General features: G+C 39.1%; 1 protein-coding gene across 1 annotated transcript in view; it reads left to right on the top strand.

The window, feature by feature from the left end:
- Nucleotides 1-24,909, top strand: part of LOC122548598 (trafficking protein particle complex subunit 12-like) — a 68,357-nt gene that overhangs the window by 3,420 nt on the left and 40,028 nt on the right. Inside the window, exons 2-7 of the mRNA XM_043687433.1 lie at nt 5,243-5,409; nt 5,540-6,796; nt 11,003-11,119; nt 15,401-15,514; nt 18,882-19,072; nt 20,731-20,762. Of these exons, the coding sequence (XP_043543368.1) occupies nt 5,546-6,796; nt 11,003-11,119; nt 15,401-15,514; nt 18,882-19,072; nt 20,731-20,762 (1,705 nt within the window). The 5' untranslated portion in view covers nt 5,243-5,409; nt 5,540-5,545. The remainder of the gene's footprint in view (nt 1-5,242; nt 5,410-5,539; nt 6,797-11,002; nt 11,120-15,400; nt 15,515-18,881; nt 19,073-20,730; nt 20,763-24,909) is intronic.

Below are 24,909 nucleotides of genomic sequence, written 5' to 3'. Positions count from 1 at the left end.
TGTTTGGGTAAGTATATGAATAGGAACGGTTTGGAAGGACATTGGCGAAATGCAGGCAGGTGGACTAATTGGACTGAAGGATCTGTTTCTGTGCTGTATAACTGTGTGACACTTGAAGATTGAGATGGAAGGACTGCAATTTTCATTTACTTAACACCTTTTAAAATCATAAAAACGTCTCAAGGTAGGTTACCAGGCGAAATGTGATGGTTAGCTACCCAAAATAAACAAGCTATCAGTGTATATGACTCAAAACTTGCTCAAAGAAAGAGTTTCTTCAATCTAGAGAGAGGTTTAGGGATTTTTTTGAGAAGATTTATAGCTCAAGTTTGATGTGAGTTAGCTCGCTCAGTTGGAAGGTTTAGGGAAGTTATTCCAGATCTTGCCCATGCCTTCAGCTGTCGAGGCTCTAACAAAATAATGGTGGAGCTTAAAAATCATGATAGTTGTTAGTGAGAGTTGAAGCGATGGAGGGATTTGGACTCCAGGATGACAGTTTAGATAGCCAGGAGAAAGTGAGGTCTGCAGATGCTGGAGATCAAAGTTGAAACTTTATTGCTGGAACAGCACAGCAGGTCAGGCAGCATCCAGGGAACAGGAGATTCGACGTTTCGGGCACAGGCCCTTCCCCAGGAATTCGACGTTTCGGGCACAGGCCTGGGGAAGGGCCTGTGCCCGAAACGTCGAATCTCCTGTTCCCTGGATGCTGTCTGACCTGCTGTGCTGTTCCAGCAATAAAGTTTCAACTCAGTTTAGATAGCCAGACATGGCTAGATAAAAAGGCAGTGTAAGTTAATAAGCACCAGTGTGTTGGGTGAATGCACTCAGTGTATACTTTCTAAAGTAAAAGTTTCTGTGATGCAGTGGTTGTGTCTGGATCTCTGAGCTAGGGTCCCTTGTTTCAAGTTTCACCTGTTCTAATGGGGGTGATTAACATATCTGAACAGATGAATTAAAAATATCTGTTATTTCTAAAGTACAAAATATTGTTTAACAGTTCATATTCTTCAGTATCTATTATGTTTACTAGGTCAGGTACAAGCAGGAAGTGAGTAAATTAAAAATGTAAATTGGTGTGTAGTTTAAAAGCAGAAGTGAAATAATTAAGAATGTTTGTTTGATTCTGGAGGTTTGTATTTTTGCAGAGTTTCTGACAAATGGAAGTAATGGTAGTTAGAATCAAAGTTAAAAATCACACAACACCAGGTTATAGTCCAACAGGTTTAATTGGAAGCACACTAGCTTTCGGAGCGATGCTCCTTCATCAGGTGATTGTAGAATGTAGGTGATTGAGAGAGCAATCGGGGTGGTGGAAATGAATGACAGGGGCTGCAAGGAATGCGGGGGTTAGGCGGGGGTTAGAGGAATAGGGGAAAAATGGGGGATCAGAGGTGAACAGGAGTTGGCCAGGCATCCAGTCAGGCGTGCTTCGCTGATCAGATGAAGGAGCGTTGCTCCGAAAGCTAGTGTGCTTCCAATTAAATCTGTTGGACTATAACCTGGTGTTGTGTGATTTTTAACTTTGTAACCCCAGTCCAACACCGGCATCTCCAAATCATGACTAGAATTAAAGTTGGTTGTCATTGCACCTAAAAATTGGAACCTATTGAAGAAGGGCTTATGCCCGAAACGTCGATTCTCCTGTTCCTTGGATGCTGCCTGACCTGCTGCGCTTTTCCAGCAACACATTTTCAGCTCCTTAGGCACAGCCTTTGAATTGTTAACTTTGAGCTGGTGGTCTCAGGTCTTGTTTGGATTAGCAGGACTGTTAACTCTCCCTTATTTGGTATCTTCTTTACCCTTTGCAGCTGGTAACCACATCAATATTGAGAGTACTTAAGTTGTTTAAAATATGCTCCATTTTCAAAATACCCTGCCCTCTTCTCACTTTCCCCAAAATATAGGAAAAAAGTATGAAAAACATGAATAACAAAACTAATATTAATTCTGAATCACAATGAGGTATTACAGTAATAAGAACAGGAGTTGGCCAGGCATCCAGTCAGGCTTGCTTCGCTGATCAGTGCGATCATAGCTAATTGAATACTTCAGTACTTTTTACCCATCTAATCCCCATGACTCAGTATGCCTCTGAAAATTTGAAGTCTATGGATCTCTATCTTCAATATACTGAAAGAGCTTTCACAGCTCTTTGTGGTAAAGAATTCCAAATGTTCATAAATGTCTAAGAAGAAAACTTGGACCTAAGTGACATCTTTTTAAAAATGTATTCCTCAATGAGGGGAAGCATATACCTTGTCTATCTCTTTAAATACTTCATAAATTTCAATGAGACCACCTCACATTCTTTAAAATACGAGGGAATTCAGACCCATTTTGACCAATCCTTTTCTGTAGGACAGTCCCTTCATTGCACTTCCTCTTTGGCAATAATATCTTTTGAGACAAAGGGACCAAAACTTCACAAACTATTCCAAATGCTGTCTAATCAAATTTGTGTTCAATTGAAGCCAGACATCACTATTCCTGTACTCCAGTCTCTTTCAATAGAATCAGATCATTCCATTCGCCTTTCTAATAGCTTGCTGCACTGGCATGTTAGCCTTCAATACTTATCTGCAAGGGCGCTTGGGTCCCTTTTGCACATTTACACTTTCCAAGCTCTTAGTGTTTAAGAAATACTATGTAACTGTTTCTCATTGCAAAGTGGATAATCTCACATTTTCCGCGTTAACTTCCAATTGTTGTGTTCTTGCCCATGTGCTAAATCTGTCCAAATCCTCCTGAATCCACCTTACGTCTTCCTCACAACACTTAGCCTGAAATCATCCACAATTTTGGAAAGATTACACCTGGTCCCCAGTCCAAACCATTGAAATATATTTGGAACAGCTGAGACCCAAGTACTGATCCTTGCAGTAACCCACTGGTCAGAGCCTGCCAACATGATTTCAATTATTCCTGCTCTCTTTTTTTTTGTCTATAGGCCAATTGTGAATCCATGCCAGAACATTATCTCCTAACCGGTGTGCTTTAATTTTTCTAATTGATTTTTTGTGGAGGAGTTTATCAAAAGCATTCTGAAAATCTAAATATACTACAGCCGTTAACCAACGTTCATCAATTTTGTTGGAACATATTCAAAAACCCCAAGTTCATCAAGCATGATGTCACATTCACAAATCAATGTTGACTGTACCCAATCAAATTATCAACGAGGTGTCTTTTTATCCCATCCTTTATAATAGATTCTAGCAATTTCCTTGCTACTTCTGGAAAGCTAACAGGTCTGTGGATTCCTGTTTTCTATATGTTGTGGTAAAGTCATCAGTGAACATCTAAGATTGAGTTGAAGGTGTGAGAGATAAATTGAAGTCCATTCATTCTTAATGTTGTGAGGTGAAGGTTTATACAATATGTGTGATCTGACCGGTCAAAAGACTGTTCATATTAGATTCAAGAGGAGGATCATATATTGTAGATTTCTTAAAAAAAAAATTGATCACTCTTTCAAGGTTCGTAAATCTTTTTAAATTACTCAGAGTTCAATGATAGACCATAAAACCATATGAAATTTCACAGACATTTCATGCTGTCATTTGATGATAAAATGTTTTTTAAACACTGGGCAGGGGATGATGCATGACAATTATTTTGTTGTTTGATTTTAAATTAACCAATACTGAAGGAAAATATGTAAGGACCTTTAGATGGAAATATTAGGTATGTAACTAAATTTCACAGTATGTTTGATTTAGTTTCCACGATTCCACGATACACAGTAATTCTGTCCATGCCAAATATTTGAGGAAGTGTAATTCATTCTTTCTTTTAAAATGTAATGTCTGTCTTTGTCTGATTGTCTAACTCCTTGTTAATTCTCGGTTATAAAGTAACCAGCCAACATGTCATACCATTCAGCCCTCTACAGCAATGCAATCAACTTCACATCCCCGTGAAAGCTTATTTCCAACTTCCTTTTGAGATTGTTTATCATTTTTATTCTCACCATTCTTATAGATAACAAGTTTCAGATCATTTGCAATTGGTGCACAAAGAATGTTCTTAGTGTAACCCTGCATCACTTTCAACTCCATAAATCTTTGGCCCCGAGTCCTTGTATTATCTGCTAATGGGAGCAGCTTGTCTTTGTCTGCCTTATCTAAACCTGTCATAATCTTGTATACCGCTACAGAATCTCAGCCGAGTCTTATTTGCTGCAGAGAGAATAACCCCATCTTCTGCAACCTCGTCTTGTCACTAAAATGTTGAAAGCATTTTGGCAAAATCTCTCTTCATCCTGTCAAACAGCCTCATTTTCTTCCAAAGATATGCCAGCCAGACCCAAATACCTTTTCAGTGACATGAAGACTGCAGAAAACACTCAAGACCTGAGTAAATATCATCCTTGAATTGAGAGGAGTGCCAATTGTAACATTTGCTGGAACTGGATGCAATAAATACTCTGGTTATGGTCTAACCAGTGTTTTATAAATGTTTTAGAAAAATCCCTCAAATGCTTCTTTGAACAATGTTGTGATTTTAGTCATTCAAAAAATATCATGTTTGAATACTACCACTTTTGATAGCCTCAATTTTGCATTTGCAATGACAGCAAAGGTGATTAGTGTTCATTGTTGTTACAACTGTGAAGCTAACAGTCATTTCTCAACACAAACACTCTTAAATGTAGAAGCCCAGAAATTACTGTTGATGCTTTTCCAGTCTTTCGTATGATGTTTATTGAAAGCCTGCAAATGGAGGTCTTTGACAATTGCTTGAATTGATGTGAACATCCCCTTTTTTTACTTTGCATTTGACTGTAACCTCCCACTCCATCCAACCATGAATAAAGTTCTCCCCTGTTCAGTGAAAAAGATTCAGTTAATGCAGATGCAGAGTGACACAAACATTCTATACTGGCTGAGGTTGCCATGAAGGACTCTCCTTCTTAACCTCTTCCCCTCACCTGAGGCGGCAAGTTAAAACATCACAAGTCATCTCTCTCTAAGGGGGGAATAGAACCACAGTCTGGTAAGACTATGGTGACTTGACTTTACTGTGAGTAAATTTTGACAATTTATTAAGTCTTAATTATTGTTACTCAAATTCTAATTTCATATTTGAGAATATCAAATTTCTTCATTACAATGTGAGAATCATAGGTTAATAATATTTTTTAAAGTTTGTTTCATATTTGTTTTGTTAATTTTGTATGTTGCAATCTTCAATTTGCTACTATGAAAGGATTTAAAATAAATGGTAATCATTTTACTTCCAGATTGAAGAATTCAAACCTGGCCGATGTGAGGTGCACTGCTTACTCTGTTTGATGGCATCATTAATGCTCCTGATTCCTGATAGCTGGCATTAGAATTCAATTTAATATTGGAAAAGTTGCAATTGGGACGACATATTGCTGGTCTTTTGTGAGCAGCTTTCTTCAAGGTCAGTGTAATCACCTTCCCACTGACTACAACATCTGGGCCAATGTAATTTGTTTGTTGAATATAACTTCCTTGCACAGTTGTAGCAAAATTTCATGGGTAATTATTGAATTTGTGCATTTTGGTTATAGGAAAAAATGGAAGATCTTCAACTCGACCCTCCAGTTACTGATACGATAACATTCAACATTAATGAGGAGGTTAACAATGAGGAGCATGTGAACACAATGCTGCAAGAATCTCAAACTCAGCAACAGCAATTGCTGTTTGGAACAGAAAATATTGATCTAGGTCCAGATGCGTTCATTTCTGAACCAACAAGCAAAATATCTGATCCATGTTCAGTGAATCTCATGGATAAGCTTAATGATCAGATGATGGAGAGTGTAATAATATCTGATTCACCTAGTAATAGTGAGGGTGATGCAGGTGATCTAGCAATCCTGCATGATTGTGAAGAGGCTTTAGAGATGGGATGTGGTGATGTTCAGACAATGGATTCGGAGAATAAAGATTATAAAGAGTCTTCTGGTGAAGACAGTGAACTCACACCTTCTGTCGTACATGATGATGATCGGTCTCCAACACAAGATGCCAAGTCTACCCCGCAAAATCTGGAACTAGCAATCGAGTCAGAAGAAGAGTATCAAGCAACAGGTCAAAGCCATGAAAATGGATCTGAAAGCCTAGTTGATTCAGAATTGCAGGAGAAGCAGACCCTAGTACCAGTTACTACCCAATTGTCCAAGGATGAGCATCTGCCTGTGTGCACCATTTTTAGCCAGGACAATCAGTCTAAATCCCAGGTTCGAGCTCCTTTGAAAGCAGATGGTTATGAATCTCAGATGGTGAAGTCTCCAAGCTTTGGGACAATTATTGAAACTCCCAGTAAACCAACATTATTTGGAGTACACCCTAGTCCAAGCCTCAGCAAATTTTTTACAGATGATGCCAGTTCAAGTTCATCGGCAGCAGAATTTTTTGACTCTTTTACTTCGACTTCTTTCATTTCTGTTAGTAATCCGAACGCTAGTGCTTCAGTACCTGACAGACTGTCATCGCTTTCTTCTTCGGGAATAGCTGATGAACACAATGGTACAAGTCAATCTTTTATCATAGGAAGTGATGTCCCACCTTCTTCAGCCTCATCTATGGAAATATCTCTGTCACCTAAGCCTTTTACCCAGCTCCAAGCAGCATTTGCAGGAAGTGATGATCCCTTTGCAACAGCATTGAATATGAGTGAGATAGACAGACGATATGATGCTTGGCTTCCTTCGTCGGAGACTAGGAAGATTCTCATTTCTGTCGCTACCCAGCAGTACAGCACAGTATTTATCGACAAGGAGAAATTAACCATGCCAGGTCTGAAGTTTGACAATGTGCAAGTAAGTCAGTTTTTGTTTGCATCCTATAATGCAGTAGTTGCATTCCAGCAAAACCTTGCTTGATAGAAAATCACTTAATATTAACAACGGGATCTACGGGAAAAGTGGAATTAGGGGCAGACCAGCATAAAATATCACTCACGTTTGTTCAAAAATTACCCAAAAGTTGAACGCAAAGTATAGCGCAGCCTGAATGAAGGTTGAAATCATATTTGTTAATGAAACAAAAATAAACGTAACACAGTACATTTAAAAGATGTAAGAGTTGCTCTCTGTACAGTACCTCTCAAAGCTGGTCTGCCAGCAGCTGACATCGCGCAAGCACAGATCGGTAACAAGACAGGTGCTGACATCGCGCATGCGTAGATTGGCACGAAGACTGTCTTTGACAGCGCATGTGCGGATCGACACAAAGACTGGCGCTGCCATCTCACGTGCAGATTGGCATGAGGACTGGTACTGATATCACTCAACCGCAGAATGGCTCGGACATCTGTCCGGACGTTGGCCCATACGCAGAATGGCACAAAGACGTGTGTGTGGAACAGTGCGGAGATTTTGATGCAGACATCAATGCATGCGCAGAACCAAGTGCGGAAATCAATTCCCACTGGAACTGCACTATTGCCACTGGAGATGAGCATTCTCAAAAATACCTTTCCCTAATTCTTCAGTGATGTTACAGCCAAATTGCACTGCCAAAACACGTGTTATCCTCGGAACTACCTGTACCACACTCAATGTGTTCCAAACTAGCATTTTATTGGGGGAAAATGATTTATTTGAAGGCAAGTGCTATGTTGTGTTAAAAGACATTCTAAAATTAATCCAATCTGCTGTTCCTTTGTTTTTTCTAATTCAGTTTGCTGCTTTTCAGAATTAGATACTTAAATCTGCATGCAGAATGTTATCTTTGCCTTCCTTGTCGCTTGGCTAGCGCAATGGAAGCTTTATTACATTTCTGAGAATTAATACATGACCTGTCGGGTGCATTGAGTCCTGCCAGACCCTAGCAAAGGCTACAAATCCAAGGGATTAATTGATAGAAGTGTTTAAAATTGAGGATAGGAAAAGTAGATTGAAGTTCTGAAGTAATCATATTTAACTCAAAATCAGGTGGCTGATTCTTCTACAGATGCTTTGCCTTTTTTTTTTGTAGATCTAAAATTAGCTTGTTTCTAGTGATGGAGCGGCTGAGAGAACAGGAACATTTATTCCTGTTAATATTTTGAGTCCAGTGATTCTTGTTCAAGGTTGATATTAGCCAGGAAAGAGCTGAGAAAGGATGGGGGAGAAAGGAGTGGGTGGACAGGTGGCAGTGGAACCTAGGGAAAGAGACTGTTAGTCAGACAAAGGGATGGATAAATGGTAAGCCAAGGAAGCAGAAAAGCTGATAATGGGGACCATGAATAGATGAAAATGGATTGCTTTTGCTGAAAGCAGCTCATTGTCGTGACAACTGGGATATGATGTTGTGGTTAAAAAACATGGAATGAGGTGTTCAGGTTCTAAAATTATTGAACACATCATTGAATCTTGAAGGCTACATGGTTCCCAAGTGAAAACTGAGTTGCTATTCTTCCAACTTGTGCTGAGCCTTGGTGGAGCATTGTAACTATCCTGAGACAGAAATGTTAGCTAGGGAACATAGTATTGGTTTGAAATAGCGACCAACTGGAAGCTTAGTCATTTTTATGGGCAGAAAATAGGCATTCCACAAAGAGGTCACCCAGTCTTCTAAACCATCTTTTTTAAAAAAAAAAGCCAATGACCCTGTCTGTCTTAACTACTAAATTAATATACCAAACTTAGAATTGTGAATGCAAGCTATCTACCTGAAAGGGTAGATTAGACCTTAAACTTGCCATCTGAAAATTATTATTATACCATCAGCCTCGCATAATATGTTCAAATTTGGAGAAGGATTGAACATAGCCTAATAAGCAGAGATGAACTTCTGTGTTGATCTCTAAGCAGAGATGAAGAGCCTCCAAAAATGTGAAACTGGCTGCAGCAACAAACAGCTGGTCCCATTTAAGGATAAGTTTTTAAAACCCATAAATAATCAAGATTTGGCAGTAAAATTGAATAGTTTCTTCATCAATGTTCATACAGGAAGTAATTCTGAGTACAATTAGGTGAGGTTAAGTGATTCTGAATTCATAGTTACAAAATAATATTTTACAGTGGACTTAAAACAGTTTAAATGTGTTGCTCAAAAATGGGAATGAATGAACTACAAAATCATGCAATTTAATTGCTCTACATCCATGGGAAACAACTGGAGTACATCATGTGTACTACATATAAATGGATATGTAAATTGCATATGCATTATGGGGAGTTGTAAGGATGGACTTATTACTTCCTAATACCATCTTGCTGAAATTGTTTTTGAAGTATGTTAGTGAGTGAGAGCAATCTGGAAGTTCCATTTCTTTAGGTTTCTTGTGAAAGCAGTAGTAAGTTTACACCTGAAGAAATACACCTCAAGTCATAGATGTACAAAATATCAGAGAATCTTGTAAGGCACAAGATTGGGAGCATATGGAACTTGATGTGCTTAAGAAGTAGCCAGTGATCTGGGAAAAGAAAATTCTAATGCTCCTGCGTTCATAGCCAAGAAATGAAAGATATCACTGGCACTGATTGCAAAGCATTTTGTAGCCATAGTATAAATTGGATAAAATAACTGAATTCTGGAGGTGGGTTGAAAGTGATTGATTGCCATTGATGCCAAAGCAACAGTTAATGTGTCACTGGGGATTCCAACCAAAACTTAATTACAATGGCATGAGGAAAAACAATCTCTCTCCTCTGGTGGAGTCATCCCTAACACATAGGTGGAAATCAATCAGGTTTTCCCAAGAATGTCACTGCAAGTGCTCTTCAGGATCATATCCTCAGCCCAACCATCTTCAGCAAGAACTTCCCTCCATCATAATATCAGAAATGGGAAGGTTCCCTTATGATTGCCCAACCTTTTACAACTCCTCACATATGGAGCAGTTTGTGCATGAATGTTGTGCAAGAACCTGAACGGCATCCAGGCTAGGGCTGAGTATATGTGGCAAAGGGTATGCAGTGATTAATTCCAACAAAAGAGCATCTCACATCCTGATGACATTCAGTTGCATTTCTATCACTGAATCCCTGACTATCAATCTTGGGCTTACCATTGACCAGAAACTGAACTAAATCAACCACATAAATTCTGTGGGTACAAACACTGCTCAGGGGCTGGAAATCTGTGGCAGACAACTTGCCTCCTGACTCCCTAAAACCTGTCCTCCATCAACAAGGCACAAATCTGCAGTATCCTGTAATATACTCTACTTGTTTGGATCAGTGCAACTTTTTTGACACTCAACATCATCAGGGTCAAGACATCCTGTCTACCCCCTTTGTTAATTCCTTCCACCATTACATAGTGGCGTCACTGTATGCCATCAACAAGTTAACCATTCATCGTTTATCATTATGCCAACATTCTGTCAGTCACTGGATCAAATCCACAACCGCACATTGAGTGTACTTATACCACAAAGACTGCTTTGGTTTGGAAAACAGCTTACCATCACTTTCTTGAAGACATTTGGGGTTGGAAAACAAATGCTGACCTCTTAGCCAATGACGGTCACGTTCCATGGATGATTGAAAAGCAATATTACAGACACGATCATGATCAAGTTCATTTTTTGATTAAATGTAGTTACACAGAATTATAATAAAAATATTGTAGGTATAATTCTTTATACATCTTGAAGTTAGGTATTTTGTTGTTTTTGTTATTTGAATTTTATTATTATTAAGGCAGGTGGCAATTTGAAAATCCAGTGTTATTTGAGGCTGAGGAAATGCATAGCTGGCATATTATGATGTTACCCCTGGCATCATGACAAATTTATATGGGTAGTTTGTCTCAGGTATTGACATGGAATTTATAACAAAGGAAATGTATCTAGTGTAATATTTTTAATATCATTGTTACAGTTTATGAATCATTCTTACATATTTGTTCATGTTAAATGTAAATGCATAGAAATTATTCAATATCAAATTTTAAAAAAGACTTGTTTTCCTCCATTCCCAATAGCATGTGCAATTCAAAGTTCCAGGACAGACTTAAGATAACTTTTTAAAAGCGGCTTTGTCTGCACAAATAACTGGTTAATCAATTGCGTCAATACCTTCTGATCCTTTCAGGGTGATGCAGTCAAAGAAGTAATGCTGCGGTTTTTGGGAGAGCAGGCTGCAACAAAGAGACAAGCTTTGACTGCAAGTGCTGTGGAGCAATCTTTTGTCGGACTCAAGCAATTAATAGTAAGTAAAGGACTCTATTTAGAATGTTATCATGTAAGGTAACGTGCTTTTAGGTATTCCACTTTGATATTGCATTGGATGACTTGTTACTTGAGACTGTATAGAAGAGGAAGGAATCCTTTGTTATTTCTGTCTTAAGTTCTTAATAAAGTATAACATTGTCCTTATTGGCTTATCTATTCCTTATCCTGAAGGATTTTTCTGTTAGGAAAACATATTGTATACTTTGTAGGATGCTTTATCTGATTGGCAAGATTTGACAATTGGAGTTAAGTGGGGGCTTTAAAATTTGACATTTGATACAAATACTTTGATGAAGTGAAGACATCTTAATGTCCTCTGTGAATTTAGCTAAGTAGGCAAGTACATTGTGAAGAAAACTTGAAGTCTGCAAATAGTTATAAATAGTTTGAGAGAGTGGGCAAAAATCTGGTAGGTGAAGCATAAAGTTGTAAAATGTGCAGTTCTCTCTGGCAGAGTTTAAGTAAATAGAAGTTATACAATACCAGGTTAGGGATGGTACGGTGGCTTAGTGGTTAGCACTGCTGCCTCACAGAGCCAGGGACCCGGGTTCAATTCCCACCTCAGGCAACTGTCTGTGTGGAGTTTGCACATTCTCCCCGTGCCTGCGTGTGTTTCCTCCAGGTGCTCCGGTTTCATCCCACAGTCCAAAAATGTGCAGATTAGGTGAATTGGCCATGCTAACTTGCCCGCAATATTAGGTGCATTAGTCAGGGGTAAATGTAGGGGAATGGGTCTGAGTGGGTTGCTCTTCGGAGGGTTGGTGTGGACTTGTTGGGCCGCAGGGCCTGTTTCCACACCGTAGGGAATCTAATCTAATCTAATCAATACCAGATTACAGTCCAATAGGTTTATTTGAAATCAAAGCTTATGATTTGAGATAAAACTGGAGTGTAACCTGGTATGGTGTGACTTCTGACTTTGTCTTCCCCAGTCCAATGCTGGCACCTCCACATCATAATTAAATAGTGAATAACTGCAGAATTCTGATGTGCAGAGGGATTTTGGTGTTCTGGTGTGTGTATGTTACAAAATGTTAGTGTGTACTTACACCATGTAATTAAGAAGACTAATAGGATGCTATACAGTATTACGGGAAAAATTGAACGTAAACATAAAGTTGTTACGCTCTAATTATACATGGCATTGCTGAGATCACATCTCAAGTACGGTACTGTGTCTAGCTTTGGCCTCCATATTTAAAGCAGGATGTAACATCAGCGGTGGTAGTTCTGAGGTTTGCTAGATTGTTACTTTGAATGTGTGGGTTGAGTTGTCAGGACAGCTGAACTCGTTTCCACTGATGTTCAAAAGACTTGTTTGAAATATGTAAGATATTGAATGGTCTTAGCAAGGGGCACAGGAAAATGATATTACCCTTTGTCTGGAGCTCGGGGTCACTGTTTTAAGTGAAGAGTTACAATTTTGGGGATGGGGCGGGGAGGAGTTGGTGGGTGGGGATATGACGACCTTTCTTTGAGAATTGTGTTACGACACGGCGGTGAACCCCTCTGTTAATTAAACCAAGCATGCAGAAAAGCTCATCTTGTCTCGTAATCTGTTAAAATATGAGTGACAGAAAACTCCCAAATTCCACTATTTAAAAGAAAATAATGTCAATTTAGATTAGATTACTTACAGTGTGGAAACAGGCCCTTCAGCCCAACAAGTCCACACCGACCCTCCGAAGAGCAACCCACCCAGACCCATTCCCCTACATTTACCCCTTCACCTAACACTACGGGCAATTTAACATGGCCAATTCACCTAACCTGCATGTTTTCGGACTGTGGGAGGAAACCGGAGCATCCGGAGGAAACGCACGCAGACACGGGGATAATGTGCAAACTCCACACCGACAGTTGCCCGAAGCGTGAATTGAACCCGTGTCCCTGGCTCGGTGAGGCAGCAGTGCTAACCACTGTGCCCCCGTGCCGCCCACAACAAGTCCATACCAACCCTCCGAAGAGCAACCCACTCAGACCCATTCCCTTACATTTATCCCTGACTAATGCAGCTAATACTACGGGCAATTTAGCATGGCCAATTCACCTAACCTGCACATTTTTTTGGACTGTGGGAGGAAACTGGAGCACCCAGAGGAAACCAACGCAGACACGGGGAGAATGTGCAAACTCCACACACAGTTGCCCGAGGCGGGAATTGAACCCGTGTCCCTGGCTCTGTGAGGCAGCAGTGCTAACCACTGAGCCACCATACTGCCCCTAACTTAACTCTAAAAGTGTACATTAAACAATAACTATTCACAACTCTCAGCCCTCTTCTCATTATCTGCCTCCAGCTCTATAACAAAATGCTGTTCCAATAAGACCCTCATTAAAATTACATCAACTTAATTTCAAAACCACCCAGCGGCTGTTGTCTTCGATATCTATCTTTTTCCAGCTGAAGATCTCCCTTTCTTTTTACATATGAAACATATTCACAGTAAAAATGCCTTTGATAGGGAGTATTTCCTAATTTCTTGGGTTTCTCTCGATGGCAGCTGCTCTGTCTCCAGTTTTCAAATGTCCACATTTTAAATCTCCAACGTCGGATCGTCTCATTTAATTTATTGGTTTGCCAATGTCAAACAAATCACAGTTGGGTTTTAGTATTGCTGGGGCATAATTTAAACTGGTTGAATTTGAGTTGTTGTCAAAACAGCAGCCAAAACTCCGGTATCCATTTCACAACCAAGTGTATATTTTCAATTTTCCACTAAACCCTGAGACTGCCATCTAGTCATATGCTTGTAATCTCTCAGTTCAGAACAGCATTCTCTCTGTCTTAAAGGTGCAATGCACGCCTTCAACTTCATAACAATTGTGGCACTTTGTGCATCAATTGCAGTGGAAGTGAAGTTTTGGATATTCCAAGGGAATGAAGGTCAACAAGGGTGGGTAAGAATGTGGAATTCAAATAGTCCATTGTATATTATGGATAGAGGATTGGCTAACTAACCGAAGGCAGAGTTGGGATCAGGGTGGCATTTTCAGGGTTACAGTGATCAGTGTTAGCGCCACTATATATAGATATATTTATGACTTGAATAAAAATAAAAGTACTTTAGCTAAGTTTATGAATGACACAGAATTAGGTGGGAAGGCAAATGGTAAGGATGATACCTAAGAGTCTGCAGCAAAACATAGACCAATGGGCAAAAACTTATCAAATATAATGTAGGAAAATGTGCAGTTATGCAGTTTAACAGGAAAAGCAGAGGAGCTGAATTCTCTTCAAAAGGAAAAGCACTGCAGAAAGTTACAAAACAGAGAAATTGGGAATCCTGGTGCATAAATCACAAAAAAACTAGCATACAACTTTGGCCAGTAATAGGGAAAGCAACTGGGATTTTGGCTTCCATTTCAAAGGAATTGGAGTATAAACTTGTGGAAGTCTTGCTAAAAATTATGCAAGGCATTGGTCAGACGACAGCCGGAATGCTATGAATAGTTTTTGCTCTTATCTAAGGTAAAATATACTGATGTTAGAGACAGTCCAGAGCAGATTCACTAGATTGATCCCATGTGAGGAGAGTTTAAGTTAGTTTGGGTCTGTATTCATTGGAGATAAAGAATCAGACATGACCTAAAAGTTTGGGGGACATGGCAGGGTAGATGTGCTGTGGAGTGTTACTTTTCCCTTGTGAGGGATTCAAGGACCAGAGAGCATAATCTGAGGAAGGGAATCAGCCATTTAAGGATGAATTACTTCTGTGGATAGCGAATCTGTGGCATTCTTTACTGTATAGTTATGCCTGAGGTTGACAGATTTTTAATCATTGAGAATCGAGGGTTACAGCAGAAAGACGGAAAAGCAGTGTTATAGATCATCAGATCAGCCATATCCTCGTTGAATAATGGGATCAACTGTTTAGGCTGAATGGCTCACTTATGTCCCTACATCTTATGGTCTAACACAAACCAATCAGCCATGGTCTAAGCAGGGGTGGCTCAAGGTGTCAATTGGCCTCCCTTTTCCGTGTCATTTGTTTGTATATCTGTGCTCTGTTCAATTTTTCTGGCTGAATTAAAACAGATTTTTCTTACCCAGGACTCTGACATTTCTGACTGACATTGAAGTTAGTTTGTGTTTTATTCTATTGGATAACTTGCACGTTTATCCCAACAAAAACCTTCAATCTTTCTTAAAAGTAACCTTCGTTTAAGGCAGAATTCACTGCTGTAATATGTACCCCTGATGGCAATATTCTGATTAGATGGTGATTTTGGGATACTTTTCTTTCTATATTAACAGAATACAAAAAACTGGAGAGCTGCAGTTGATCTTTGTGGAAGATTACTCACAGCACATGGTCAAGGCTATGGCAAAAGTGGTCAGCCAACTAACCACACTACAGATTCTGTGCAGGTCAGTTCATGTTTCTTTTAAGAAAAAAAAAGTTGTATGGATTCCTGAAACACAACCAGCTTTTTTTTTGTATTAAAATTAGTTATGCCAATAAATTTGTAAACAAACAATTGTTTAGCTTGTATAGAACTCGAATATTTCTGAAAGACCAACATATTGTTGAATCTTTTCACCTTGCACTCATCAGGACAGTTGCAGGAATGCCAAATTTAAAACGTGGATAACAGTTATTCTGCAGAAGAGCCATTCTTAATGGTTATTTTGATGAGTATTCAATGGTCTTTTCTAATGTAAAACAAACAACGACAGATGCTGGAAATCTGAAACAAAAACCCTGAAATCATTGCAGAAACTCGGGAGGTCTGGTAGCACTTGGAGAGAAAACAGTTAACATTTGGAGTTAACATTAACAAAGAATATATTCTGAAGAAGAGTCACTGGACACTAAATAATAACTTATTATTGTAATGTTGCCAAATGCTGTCAGACCTCCTGTTTTTGCTCGAATGTCCTCTTTGACTGAGGTCCTCCTTTCTTCATAGTCAACTGACCAAAGACATTTCACGTTATCAAGCTGCAAGTTCATTTTACCTTGAGCAATTTTTAAAGATGCATGTACTGTATTGATATGGTACTGTTGAATCATGTGCATCATGTTGTACATCATGTTGAATTGAGGAGAAAGTTGAAATGCGAAGGAAGCATGAATACAACGTTTTACTAACTGATTCAGTGCACTAAATCATGTCACTGAGGAAGCAAGAGAAGAAGCTATACATCACACTTTTCTTTCCCCTAACTCGAATTCTCAATGCTGGAACATAGTGTCCTGGCTCTTGACCCAATTTTAATTTACAATCACTCCTCACATGCTTTATCCAAATAATGGTCCAAGCGAGCTCATGCGCTCGCTGTCTCTCTATTCCAAAACCTGGGCAAATATAGACACTCCAGCTTAAATTCAGTTTCAATAGACAGAATCCTTTGACAGTGTCTCTGGCTGGCACTTGTCCTGAGTCTGAATCTGATTTGCTGTCTACATTAGACATTATCTTGTAAACCAGGCTGTGCTAACATTTACATTACATTAGTCTCAGTTTACAATAATGTAATGGAGGTTCAGAAAAAATAACAGCTCATGATTGTCACTACTGAAGTAATTCAAATGTTCATTGAAATACACTCCGGACATTTTGCTGTTAGTAATTTCATTCAAAATACAAAAGGAAAGAAATATTGATCCATATTTTCTGAAGAGCTGAATATGCATCAGATGTTGAGCAACACGCTTCATTTGGTAATTGATTCATTCTGCATAAATAGTATTGGGACCCATTTGGAATTCTCCGTCAAAATCATTGTATCCATCATAAAAATAAGTCGCTTGACTTCAATCTTAAAAGAAAGGTAATAAACTGGCTTTAAGTTTGGAAACCTTAAAAACGCAGGATGTTCCAATTTACTTTTTACGAAAGTTACCTCCAGAAACAATTTGGAATAAAGGCAGCTGAATTGAAGGACAGCTTTGTGTGATTTGTTTGTGGAACTGCTGGAAGTAACTATATGTGTCTGCCTTTTAAATCTAGTCCAGAGTAAAACAGGGTTACATTATCAGATTTGTACAGGACTTCGTATTGTGCACCCCAGTTTGCCCGAGTTTAACAATACAAATGAACGATGCGAAAAGAAATCATTAATATATGTAAAACAAACAAGGGCAACTTAGACAATTAATTGTACAACCCTGGGTAATGCTGTTAAACAGAGATCTAGGGATTCAGGTACATAGTTCTTTGAAAGTTGCATCACAGGAAGCCAGTAGTTAAGAAGGCAGTTTAGCACACTTGCCTTTGTTGCTGAGACCATTAAGAATAGGAGATTGTACAGGATGTTGATGAGGCCAGTTTTGGAGTCCTGTGCACAGTTCTAGTCACCCTGCCATGGGAAGGATATTATTAAATTGGAGAGGGGTCAGAAAAGATTTACCGCAATGTTGCCAGAACTGGAGGGATTGAGTTATAAGGATAGGCTGGGACCTTTCTCACTGGAGCATAGGAGGTTGAGGATGACCTTGTCAAAGTTTATATAATCATGAGGGGCATAGATAAGGTGAATAGCAAAGGTCTTTTCTCTAGGGTGGGTGAGTTCAAAATTTGGGGCCATACTTTTCAGGTGAGAAGACAAAAGATTTAAAATGAACCTGAGGGGCAACTTCTTCACACAGGGTGTTTTATATGTGAAATGAACTGCCAGGTGAAGTGGTAGTAGCAGGTATGGTTACAGCATTTAAGAGAGATTTGAATAGGAAAGGCTTGGAAGGATATGGGCCAGGAAGTGGCAGATAGGAACAATTTAGGTTGGGATTATATTCGGTGTGGATTGGTTGAACTGAAGGGTGTGTCTCCATGCTGGATGACTCTCTGACTCTGTTCCCAGTGGTGCACTGGTAAATAAAAGAAATATTTTTGTCATCACTTCCAGTTACCCTTTGGGATCGTCTGCCTATTGTTGCCAATTTCTTGATAGATTAACAATTGGCTATGTCCCGTCTGTTCAATGTTAACTGGAGCTATTAGATCGTTCTGTCAGGCTCACCATATAGTGTTGCTTAAACATTGCATGAGAAGGCTGAAGCTGAGGCCCTGTGCCTGAGTTAGATCAGAAACTAAAATATAAGAAACACTTGCATTGCTTTCCATTACAATCCTACTGACTTTGAAGGAAATTTGTTTTTCTTTACCAACCCTTTTTCCATGAAAAAATAGCAAAGCTTGCCTAAATGGTACAACATTTGATACCTCGCTATTGTACATTGTTTAGAATTGTGCTTGCATTCTGGATTTGTTTGTTTTGAATAGTTGAAAATGAGCATTTTAAGTACATATTTTCTTCTATATTTTCTTGTCATTTTTCTCTCTATCTATAGACAAATGCATTTTGCCTTTATCCAGAATAGTTATGTCGGTGATCATTTTCCAAAAGCTTACCGAATGGTAAGTCATCGACAATGCCAAGGTCATTAGAAGCGAACCTGATGCTGCAGACTTGCAGGATAGGTTGCTCAACAGTAGTCAGAGTTAGAGACCCTGGTGACGTTTTTTTTTTCCCCTCCATTGCTAATTCAGGAAGATTGAGATTAATCGTTTTGATCTAACTGTATCCAAGTTGATCATTTGACTCAGACATGGGATTCATTGCAAGATTTCTTTTGCATAGTTCAGTTGTTTATCAGATCAAATCTGCACCAGGATGATGCAATTAGCACTTTGGTACTGAATGTGTGTTACATTTACACATACTTTTAACATTTTTATGATATTGCTTTATTAGTGCAAGCTCAGTAACAGCAATATTTTTATTGTTACAGTTATGGTTTGTGAGACTAGCCTTGCTGATGAAGCTAAGCTTGTTCCAAAATGCTGAGACGGAATTTGAGTCATTTGGGGATCTCGACCAGCCAGACTTGTACTATGAGTACTATCCGCATGTATACCCAGGACGCAGAGGTTACATTTTATTACATTCAAAGTTAATGTCGTGTGTTGGTTTATTCCAGTGGTAGAAATCATTCATTAAATTACTAGTTTTCTTAATGTGGAAAAAATAGCCAATGCCAACTTTTCATATTTCCATTGATAATGCATATATATCTTTAAAATTGCCTCAGGAACTAAAAATATTGACATGGATGCGTTATGTTTAGTGTGTGTTTTGGAGAGAGAGAAGGATGGTGCAAAGGATTATTGAAGCTTTAAAGATTATTAAAGCATTGTTGACTTTGCATGATATAACAACTGGGAAAAGAACAATGCTCTTGAGAATTGAAAGCTAATATGGGTGGAGTTAGGTAACAGTTCCTTGAATGTTTTTGCTACATTGTAAGTATGCATTATAGGCCATATTTAACTACAGTAAAATTGTAGAAAGATGATGGAGAAGCAACTTTGCAAGTACATTTCAGAAAGTTAGAAGTACAAGAAAGTAGTGTTGATGGACTAATACTAGTTCTGGTACAGATAGTGGATATTTTGATCGCATTTGGGAATTAATAATTACAATATAGTAGGGCAGCACAGTGGCTCAGTGGTTAGCACTGCTGCCTCACAGAGCCAGCGACCCAGGTTCAATACCTGCCTTAGGTGACAGATTCCCCAAGACAATGTAAGTGTGGTCTGTCCTCACTTTGGGGTTGCCTTGCAAACGTATTCTAGCTCCGCCATTTCCCCACACAATGTAGGTGTAGGCTTCAGTATTGAGGATGATCACACAAGCGAATCTGATTGGCTGCAGGATGACTATGAAAGTATCAACAGTAAAGATTAAGCCATCTGGCATTATACAATGGATGTTCTTAATCTTGTTAACTGGCATTACATAATGAATGCTTTTCACCTAGTTAACCCACTACCCTTGCCTCCAGCACCGCATTGTTTACTGCAAGTTCTTATCTGGTCAAAGTCATGCTCGCTGAGCCTTTGTTACACAACGCAAAATGTAACTCTTTCTCTATCTACTCATACCTTATGCACTTTCTCACCTGCATAGGCAGAAGGTAGTCAACACAGAGAGCTGCAGAGCTGCTGTTCTCACTTACCGCTATCTCTAGGTAGAGTCTTTCAGTATGAGTGGGAAAACCTCATCAGGAAAAGAAAAAAGAGAAAGTAGCTGACCAAAGGCAAGGAGAGGAAACCTGACTAATTGCGTGCCTTGGGTGGGGTGTGTATGTGCAAACGAGAATGCAGGGTCAGTGCAAGGATATAGGGAGACAGTGCAAGTGGGAAACAAGGGTAGTGGGGGATTACCCTGGGAGGCAAGGCCATTTTCAAGGGGATTAGATGGAGAGGTAACAACGTTGGGAACATAATGCAAGAAACAGGCCTTGAAAAATAAAATAATATTTAAAGCAAAATTGCATGAAGTATAACAATGTGAATTAAAGATTTCCTGTACCTGAAAGGAACTTCCTAACAGGAACTGGATTAATACTTTTAAGGTAAAAATTGTGGGTCCCCGGGAGAAGAGAGTCTTTTTCCATGCTCTGAACTTCAGTGATTGTGTTACAGTTGGATTTTCAATATTAAATCAATTAGCTGATTCAAGCCAGGAATTATCAACTTAAAATGAAGTGCTGGAAATAATTAACAGACCAGGCAGCATCTGTGGAAGAAGAAACACAGTTAATGTTTCAGCTTGATTAACTTTTTAACCACTTAAAGGTGTAATAGCTCTGAAGCAAGTGAGGCGGCAGGTAAGGGAGGAGTAAATAATAAGGAAGATCTGTGATAGAATAGAAAGCAAAACTGATTGATTAAATATCAAATGTGATGATGCTGACAGGCAAAAGGGAATGGTAATGGGCTCAGATCAGTTGGAGGATTTAGAGGAGCATTGCACGTTAATAGCTGAAATGCCCCCAGCCACTGCTATGTGAAAAATAGGAATAGTGACCTGAACTTGTTAGTACCCAGTACCGTGTGGTGGCCATATCAGAAATAGGAGAATAGACTGGTTGAATGTATGGTGGAGGGATGGTGTAGAAAGGAGTGATTTAGCTTCTTAAGGCATTGGGATTGATTCTATGGAAGAAGAGATCTGTTCAAGTTGAATAGATTGCATTCCACTAGGCACTAGGCCCAATATCCTCTCGGGTGTTTATTTTTAATACTGTGGGAGAGGGTTTAAGTTAGAATGACAGAGGTAGGGGCATGATCACTGAATCAGAAAAGGATAATCTATTGTGTATTTGTGATGTAGAAGGTGCTAATGATTAGAAATCATGAAAGATCTTGGAGGGAGAGCAGAGGTGCAGAAACCATTAACAAATCTAATCATATTGAGGAATGGAAGACTCTGACAAATTGGAGGAAAAATTGTTTTTCAATTTGGGGCCAAGGCAGAAGCAGAACTATTAGCGATCAATATACTGGAAAGATGGATATGGGAGGGGCTCTGAGTAGACTGACAAAATAAATGATGCACATATCCCACAAAATACAGAGCAAGCTGAGAGTGATTCAAAGTCCCTTTTATTTGTGGGATTCAAGTGAAGTAAAACCCAAATAAGAACAAAAACTAAAACAATTGTGGATGCTGTAAATCAGGAACAAAAACAGAAGTTGCTAGAAAAGCTCAGCAGGTCTGGCAGCATCTGTGAGGAGAAATCAGAGTTCATGTTTTGAGTCCTGTTCTAAGGGAGGGTCCCTGGACCCGAAACGTTGACTTTACTTGACTGAACTTTTTGTTTTAATTTGGAAAATCTCAGGAGGTCTGGCAGCATCCGTGAAGAAAGTTAACATTCCCCAAATTGGAAAAACAAATTTTTCTCCAATCTAAGCTTGTATTCAAGGAGGAACCAGAGGTACTGTAGGCCATCCTTGTGGTGGATGGACCTGATGCTCGCATCCATGGTAGGAAGGAGATGGTTGGGAAGCTGAAAATTGTTAAAAGTGGTGGAGGATTTCTAAATAGTTGTGCATGTATGGGACGAGAGATTACCATGGTAAGATAAGGCAAGATGGGTGCTGAAACATGGGTCTCAGCAGGTTGTTCTGTTACGGAATCTTGAAGAGGAGGCAGCTATATAAGGTAAAAACAATGACTGCAGATGCTGGAAACCAGAGTCTAGATTAGAGTGGTGCTGGAAAAGCACAGCAGTTCAGGCAGCATCCGAGGAGCAGTAAAATCGACGTTTCGGGCAAAAGCCCTTCATCAGGAATACCAAGTGGACTCAGAGTTTGGAGGACTGAGATGGGAAAGTGTTGAGATGGAATTGGGAAGAGAAGACTACAGCAGGAATGAAGTAAGTGATGATCTGTCAGATGCTAGCTTAATGTTTTTGATGGGTTCACAATCCAGGTGGAGATAAAGATGTTAAAGAGAGTTACCGTTTAGTCTCTGAGCACAGAGCTATAATAATGCCACCCATCAGCAAATGTAATGTCCAGATCAGGATTAGACCTGAGAGAATGGAGCATGGGATGTTCAGAGGGCGATAAGTTAGAGTGGGTGAGGAAGAGCAAAGAAATTGGGAACTGATGATGTGACATGTCAGTGAAAAGATCCAGAAGTAGTAAAAGTTAGGTGAAATGAGAATTTTGAAGACTGATAAAATGGGTCTGCTGTGTGAAAGAAAGACACCTATCCAAAGAAGTAGATGTGGAAGCAAAAGTATGAGAAGAACCACTGTGCCACTCTTGAAATTTATTGGGGTAGGGAAAAAGGGTGGCACTGAGGCCTTTCTTGAAGACCATTCAAGATCAGGGAGGAGAAGGCTAAAGAGGGTGTTGAAAACAGGATGGTGGTATAATTGGGAGAACCAACGGAAGATGAAAGGCTAGAGGAATATGGAGTAGAGAGGCATTGGAACTTCTAATTAGTGTATTTGTTATTGTCTCTCAAAGAATCTGTGGAATTCTCTTCCCCAGAACACATGGAAGCAGGGTCATTGAATGTTTTTAAATAAAGGTAGACAAAGTCTTAACTGAATAAGGGAGTCAAAGGATATGGCGGGTCAACAGGAAAGTGACGTAGAGGCATAATCAGATCAGTTATGATCTTATTGAGTGGAAGAATAATGCTGAAGGTGCTGAGTGGCGTCCCTCTACTTCTGATTCATATGTTCACATGTCAGAATTTGAAACTTACCTTTCTCAGATTTCAAAGATTGTAAAAATGGATAAAGGTGACAATAGATGGAATGGAACTGCAGATTAGGACAGCTCTGACATAGCGTGTCAGTGGTGCTGGAGAAAGAAGAAAGGAAGAATTGGGTTTATATAGTATCTTTCCCACCCTCAGGATTTTCTAAAGCATTGTACGGACAATGAAATATCTTCAAAATGTGTTAATATAATAGAAAATTTGCAGCAGTCAATTTGTACGTAGCTAGGTCTCACAAACAACAACATGATAATTACCAGGTAATCTAATTTAGTCTTTTGATGATGTTAGCTGAGGGATGGATATTGGCAAGCGTGGGTGATAAGGGGAATCTTGACTGTTCTTCAAGATTATCCTATAAATCTTTTATGTCCACCTTGGAGAACTAACAGACAGACCTTGGTTTAATGCATCTGAAGGATTACACCTTTGACCATATAGCACTGTCCCTGTAATATACTGGAGATTTTTCTGTTCATGTCTGTGGAGTGGGGCTTGCCTTTTACCAGAGGGGTATGGGTTCAGGAGGCACTACTTTGACAGCATGTATATCTTGGTGTACAAATCCCAGAAAGTGTCAAGGGTGATTATTGATGAATGCTGCATATCTTAGAAATAAATTAATTGCTCGCACTTGTGTGAGTACATCCATCATGAGTTATCTAACACCCTTTATTGTGACTGAAATGGTGGTTTATTGTAGCAATATGATTAAGGTATGCCAATTGACCTAAATTAGCTGAGAGTTTTTTGTTTAAATAGGCATTTTGTAGCACATTAGTGTGCCTACCTCTGAACCAGGAGATCAGTTTCAAGTCCCACTTACTCCAGATGTGTGTCATAACATCTTTGAAATATCGATTAGAAAATTGTGCAGTGGTTGTGTCCCTACATCTGAGTCAGGAATTCTGTTGTGTACCAACTGCTGCAGAGATGTTTCATAACATCTAGCAAACTGGTGGACAGTACCTGCCTAGAAAGAAAAGCCAATACTTTTCAATTCAGTATAATTAGTTCTATTCACATGTATGTAAATGAATATGGTGAACAGTTTACAGTTGCCAGATTACAGCACTTAGGTTCAAAGGTACTCAGGCACAGATATTTAAGATTAAGTTCTTAGAAAACAAAAAAGAATTAGAAAAGTAAAGAATTTTTTTAAAAAACCGAAAGAAGTGTAGATGCTGTAAATCAAAGACAAAATTAGAAATTGCTCAATAAGTTCAGCAGGTCTGGCAGCATCCGTGGAGAGAAATCAGAGTTAATGTTTTAGGTTGAGTAAACCTTACTTGGAACTAATGATACCCAGGAAAATGTTGGTTTATATGCAGAAGGTAGGGTGGAAGGGAGGGGGTAAGGAGAGAACGAGAGATGGGTTTTCCTTGCATCTCCTGCATATAAACTAACATTTTCCTAGGTACCATTGGATCTAAGAAAGGATTACTCAACCCAAAACATTAACTCTGACTTCTCTCCACAGATACTACCTGATCAAAAATTTATCCAGCAATTTATATTTTTGTCAAGAAAGAAATACTTATGACTACTGTAATCATCCTTAAAGTAACTGCTTCTGAAAATGTGATGTCAAATGATGGTGTCATGGTAGCAAAGATGATTCTCAATAGGAGCGAGAGTAACAGGGTAGTTGTTATGGGGGTCTTTAACTTCCCCAATATTGACTGGAAATACTTTAGTTCAAGTAGTTTAAGTGGGTCAGTTTTTGTTCAAATGTG

Source organism: Chiloscyllium plagiosum, chromosome 3, assembly GCF_004010195.1.
Source record: "Chiloscyllium plagiosum isolate BGI_BamShark_2017 chromosome 3, ASM401019v2, whole genome shotgun sequence".
Lineage (NCBI taxonomy): Eukaryota > Metazoa > Chordata > Chondrichthyes > Orectolobiformes > Hemiscylliidae > Chiloscyllium > Chiloscyllium plagiosum.
This window is presented reverse-complemented; position numbering and strand designations above follow the sequence as displayed.